Genomic DNA, 6,000 nt, shown 5'->3' with positions numbered 1-6,000 from the left:
CTATATTAGAGGTAGATGACTGTTTAGTAGAAGACTTTCCAAAAACTTTAGTGAACTTGACCCATTTCTTGTGTACCTTTGATTCATGTTTCTGACTTTGAATAACTGGAATATTGATGTAATCATCAGAAGAGTCAGCCATTGAGACAACTAGAGGCTCCTTGGCCATCTTGATATCATCTTTAACTGAATCAATGGCCTGTTGGAACTTGGAAGCCACCAAACTAGGGGGAGGAAAAGCCAGTGAGGCAGCACAAATACCTTCAACAACTTTGGTAGCAACCTTGACCGTCATAGAAACAGGCTCAGGCTCCTGGGAGTGAATAACCTCTTCAACCTCTTCTCTAACCATTGGTTTTCTGGAGTAACTGGGATCAAGTTCAGGGTGAAGCTCAACGTAAAGAGCCAAAATGATAACAAAGACAATTAAAACAACCACCTGAGTAGTGAAGAACATTCTAATCTTATCCTTAACATATTGAGATAAGAGACACATTGTTGTAGTGGCAAACATAACAATCTTATTCAAAAGAGATTGAAATGAGACACACATGGTGACGAAAGTCAATAACAACAACAAATAATAATAATAAAAAAAAAAGTAATAGAGTAGTGGTCACAGGCGTAAATGATCTTCAAAGGGCTTGAATTGACTTGAGAATTGTTCACAGAATCAGACAGACTTGTAAAGATAGAGAGAAGAGAGAGAAAAAAAAGAGATAAAGCGGTGGGAACAGGCTCCTTATATATTTGTCTGGCCAATCCTCCATAACCTACGAAGCAGGTACCCCTCTTCGTGCATTGGCCGCCCACCGCATAAACTTCGAAGGGCAGCCCCACTGTTTTGGATCGCTATTGCATATTAACTGCATATGTACCCCACTACCCCACCAGCATAAGCCATTTATCGATATATTCCCTGCATATCTCTGCATAGCTGCCCCACCACCTCCACCTCCATAAACTCCCTATCACAACTTCCTTGCATAACACTGCATGTTGGCCCCACCACCTCCACCTCCATAAACTCCCTATCACAACTTCACTGCATAACACTGCATGTTGGCCCCACTACCTCCACCTCCATAAACTCCCTATCACAACTTCCCTGCATAATACTGTATGTTGACCCAACCACTTCCACCTCCATAAGCTTCCCTGCCGCCACAGACCACTAACCCTCGACTAACTGCAGACCAAGTCTGCATATTTGTCCCTCCATGTCCACAGACAAGGGTTACTTGCCGCATCTTACATTTTGCTACATATATGCCCTCTCGGCTGCATTTCTCCCAGTTGCAAGACTCCCAACCTCCATAGCACCAGTCCTGCCGAGTTTTGGCTATCGAGGCCTAACGAGCGAGGCGAGTCACGGGGTCTGGAACAGAGCCCCAGCCGCCGGAGGCAGCCAACCCTGCTCTCCCAAGCATGTGCATGCATACCCCGGTGATGTCCGCCCGTTATCTCGCATATGAGCTAGCTGCTAGTCTGAGCGGCGATGAGATCACCCCTGACATTTCCTTACGGAACAAAGTTAGAATAAAGTTGCACGGTCGGAGTGAACTTGATTCCGGTTTTAGATAAAAGCATTAGTGTACCTAGTCCTAAATGATAGCTTCAGCCAATTCCCAGCCTTTTCCTGATGCTCAGATACTAGCACTGGACACTGGCTTGTTCCCAGCGAGGACCCCAGCCGGTGCCCCAGTAGCTGCAGGCTGCAGGCTGCAGGCTGCAGCTTACAGCCTGCAGCCTGGCCGTGTCCGTGAACCAAGATTATGTGGTCGGTGCAGACATCAACATAATCTTCAGAGCCCCGTGTATATATATGATAGGACATCCGCTGCAATGCTCTTTTTTTCTTCTCTTCTTCTTTTTTCTCGTCAGAATAAACCTACAGCTGTTTTTAGACTCAAGTTTTGTTCTGTGAATTTTTAACAAGCGCTTTCAACACTATTTTCTACTACTGTTTTACTGTTGCCCATTTTAATTGATAAAATGGGTGCCTTTTTCTTTACCAACGGTGATTATCGTCCTTCTAATGGAACCTACAAGGTACCCCGTCGTCCTGTTTTGAGTGACGTCCGTTGCGGTGTTTCTGTGCCCAAGTATGGTGCTTGTGTACAACAGGAGAACCGTCGTCCTGCCAGACGTTCTCCTTTTGCTTATCACAAGGTTTTGATCCTTGAATGTTCCCCCGATGACTCTGGTGTCTCGGTTGGATCTGATGAGACCCTCAATGAACCAACTGTCTGGAAACCCATTGATATTGTTTCTGAACAACCTTATTGTGAAGAGTCGAGTAATACTTACTCTGCTCCCACCGATAATGATGATGACAACTCCTCTGAGTGGTCTTTTGAGGCTGGAGACGAGGCTGCCTTTACCACCCGCCAAATTCAAACTACTTGGTCCGAAGAGAACACTGAAGCTACCTGGACTACCCCTGCTGCCTCTTGGGTTCTATCTGATTGCCCTATTGAAATTGATGAGAATGACTTTTCTGCTGACTCCCACGGCGATGTTACATTGGTTGAGTCACCTTTGGAAACTTCTACCAGCGATTTGGCTGAATCTGAGGAAATCACTCCTGCCAATGTGGATGATGAAACCCCTTGTGCTATTACCGACGCCCCTACCCCTGCTATCGAGGGCAATTGTTCCATTGACGGCCTTGTTGCTGAGATTATTGCCGTTGCAAACTTATTCAAGGGTTTGCCACAATTGATTGTTTCTGGTGGCTTTCAAGCTGAACATGACTCCGAGCCTCCCACTACAGCTCCACTGGCTCTATCTAAGCCCATTGCCCAAACTCCCTCTGACAATTTGGTCATTCAGGTTGAGGAAGTCAACAAGTCCAAGACACCATTGTTGCTGACAAGAGCCAAGGCAAAGCTGACTTCTTTTACTGGACACGCTGCCCCCATTACAAAACCCACTCTTATGTTTAATGGAGTTCAAACTGCTATCTATGCTACTCCCCTTAGTAGCCAGGAAGCTCTCACTATGGAGAACAAGAAATACAGACTTGATGGAGGTGCCATTATTAAGGCCTATTCGCCTATTGTTTATCAGCACATCCGCACCCTTTGTGGAATTGACTATCATGAGTTTTTAAACTCATTTATTTTGCAGTCTGACTTGACCAAGACTAAATCTCCTGGCAAATCTGGATCCGATTTCTTGTTTACTCCTAATGGCAAGTACATTATTAAGACCATCAAGCGTAAGGAGCACAACGTTATTGCTAACGCGGACTTTTTGGCCGACTATTACCATCATGTCAAGGCCAACCCTAGTACTCAGCTCCCTTTCTATCTTGGAAACTACACCCTTGTTGCTGATGGAAAGAAGACTCACTTTATCATTATGAAGAATTTGCTTCAGAAGGAGACTGATTTGATTTACGATCTCAAGGGATCGAGCCATGACCGACGTGCCGGACCCAGAAAAGATAATCGTGGCCGTGTAGTGTTCAAGGACCTTGACTGGACTGACAGACACGAGGCTATCTCTATGACTCAAGAGGACCGAGACAAGTTGATGGTTCAAGTTTCAAAGGATGTCGATTTATTGAAGCGACACAACATCATGGATTATTCATTGCTGGTAGGACTTCAGAGTGACACTACTTGTGAACAACAACCTGTTATTGGTATGATTGATACCCTTTGCCCCTTTAGTTGGCGCAAGAGAGCGGAAACCACTGTCAAAGGACTGATGTTTGGCAGATCCGCTGTAGATGTTGTTCACCCTGCAAAGTATGGAGCGAGATTTCTCAATTTCGTTCAATCTGCCGTGGTCCCTGGACCTGGCAGATCAGTGTCTACTCGTTGTTAAGTTCTTCTTTCATGATGGGCGGTTATCTGGTCGGTCTAGCATGATTCGAGGCTTTTATTGACTTGTTGCTCCCTCCTCCTCTGGGGACCAATATCAGCTATGACTATTAGTTCATTGTGAGACTACCTTGTTGTTTGATAGTTGACGAAGTGAATCTCAAAGTGATCTTTAGAGGCTTCCTTGTCATGGTTTCATTTGGAACTCCATTCTGATTAGCGATCTTCAGTCGGTGGCATCCCGAGTCCCGGCTGATATCTGCTGGCATTCATTGGCGCACGGGTCCCAAGTCTACTAATTTGCTCATCGTCCCTTGTTGTTCACTTCATCTGTCGCCTCGCACACCGCGAGTAGACGACGATTTAGGCCGCTCGACTACGGTAGACCTGGCTCCTCGCCAGTCTACTCCTGGACATTCTTGAATCCTTCCAATAAGGCGCTTCCTTAGCGACATTTTGGAATTGGATCTCAAGGCTCACAATATTCATGGACGGACGATGGGCATTCAAAGACTTGGCGCCTTGGGTGGTTCTTCTCTACTTACCTACCTAGCCATTGGACTCTTGATAGTACCTTCCGTACTATGACAAGGACTCTGAAATCCAGTTCTAACGGGATTCCTGGTATTGATGGAATGATCCCTCGCTTCTCATGGAGCTGACAGATAGTTATTCATGAACAGAAGCTGGCCGACTAGTGTAACCGCGCACTTGATTGTTTTGAACTTAACACCTATTACGTTATTGGTTATTGTTTCTTTGTCTCTTGTACTTAATATTAATATTATTTTAATACTTATTTCTATGAAATCTTCCCACTCCAGCTTTAGGATTCATTTATGTTTTTGGAGGGAGGCGGGGTTGTGTTTCGCTGGCCGAATTGCCACATTGAAATGAAGTATTTCACGGTTTTCGAGGTTAAAACTTTATTTAGCAGCTACTTTGGCAACATGGTCTATTCGAGAATTTTGAACTTTTTTCTACTGGTTTATAAGAGCTCCCTGTGAATTAATAAATAGTGACAACGCTAACCGGTCACTAGTCGGCCATGAAGATATAGCAATTAACACAATAGGCTGGAGATCAGTACCGAGAGGGGGTACTATTTGGAATAACCTCGCAAACAAGCTAATTTAGTAGTACCTCCTAAACAGGTCTTTACTGATATTAGCATCTCATTGGGTCCTGCCACAGGGGGGGATACTTATTTTCATTCATTTGAACCAGCTACTTATCTTCACTCTTCAGAACGACAAACAAGCTAAGAAGGAGAAAATAATAGACTGTATAGCTAAGAATATTAATAGGCGATGTCAGATAGCCTCCGGCGGCTGGGGCTCCGCCCCAGACCCCGTTGCTCCTGCTTCGCAGGAGTGATATAGGGGTATGGTAGGTACGTCAAGTCGTAATCGTACTTTCTCAGCGTTAATGGGCGATGACCTCTTAATTCTGGTTGGTCCCTTCATTTCCCCTGTCCAACTGGAGCCAGCCTCAAGACCCGTGGTCCGCAGACTCGTAAAAGCATACAAGACTGGGCTCCCAGATCTCGACGATATGTCAGGAGTGATAGACCGAGTATTATAATATATATAGACAATCTAATAGATATCAAAATGATGAGTTACTGGTCAATTGACTGGTGAGTGGGTTGACCGACCGAGAATAAACCATAGTGGAGTGGAGCCGCACAAAATGAGGCCCTTACTTGTACTGAGCGGCGGACCGACTCGAGCGTAGCGAGAGGAGCAGTGGGGTCTGGGGCGCAGCCCCAGCCGCCGGAGGCACACACACTCCGCCAGAAATTACCGGGCGACCAGCTAACCACTAACGAGTTAGCAGTCACAGGCCAGTGTGAGAACTTGCTAACACTGAACATCTCGTCTCTGCAAGGACAGTTTACAGCGGAAGAAACCGGAATTTCGTCTCAGGAGTGTTGGTAGCCGCACTGCTGGGAGTTTACGATTCCTCACCCCAGCCCTTGAGATAAGGTGGGGCTGCACATCTATCAGGCTTTGAGGCGATTGATTGGCTCAAGATAATGCGCGGTAATTTTCTTTTTCACACTGCTGGGTGCCGAAATCGGTGGGTGGTGAAAAATATCTTGATCGTGATTGGCCAGGATCGTGGCTAGAAGCATTCCATACAGGGCAGATACGGGGTTGGCTAA

General features: G+C 45.8%; 1 protein-coding gene across 1 annotated transcript; it reads left to right on the top strand.

The window, feature by feature from the left end:
• Positions 1 to 1,995: 1,995 nt before the first annotated feature.
• Positions 1,996 to 3,837, top strand: MSS4 (1-phosphatidylinositol-4-phosphate 5-kinase; the record flags this gene model as incomplete). The annotated part of the gene is made up of 1 exon (XM_018882157.1): positions 1,996 to 3,837. One exon carries the CDS (start codon positions 1,996 to 1,998, stop codon positions 3,835 to 3,837), a length of 1,842 nt encoding a protein of 613 aa, XP_018736562.1.
• Between the last annotated feature and the right edge of the window lie 2,163 nt (positions 3,838 to 6,000).

The sequence above is a fragment of the Sugiyamaella lignohabitans genome, chromosome D, assembly GCF_001640025.1.
Source record: "Sugiyamaella lignohabitans strain CBS 10342 chromosome D, complete sequence".
Taxonomy (NCBI): Eukaryota; Fungi; Ascomycota; class Dipodascomycetes; order Dipodascales; family Trichomonascaceae; genus Sugiyamaella; species Sugiyamaella lignohabitans.
This window is presented reverse-complemented; position numbering and strand designations above follow the sequence as displayed.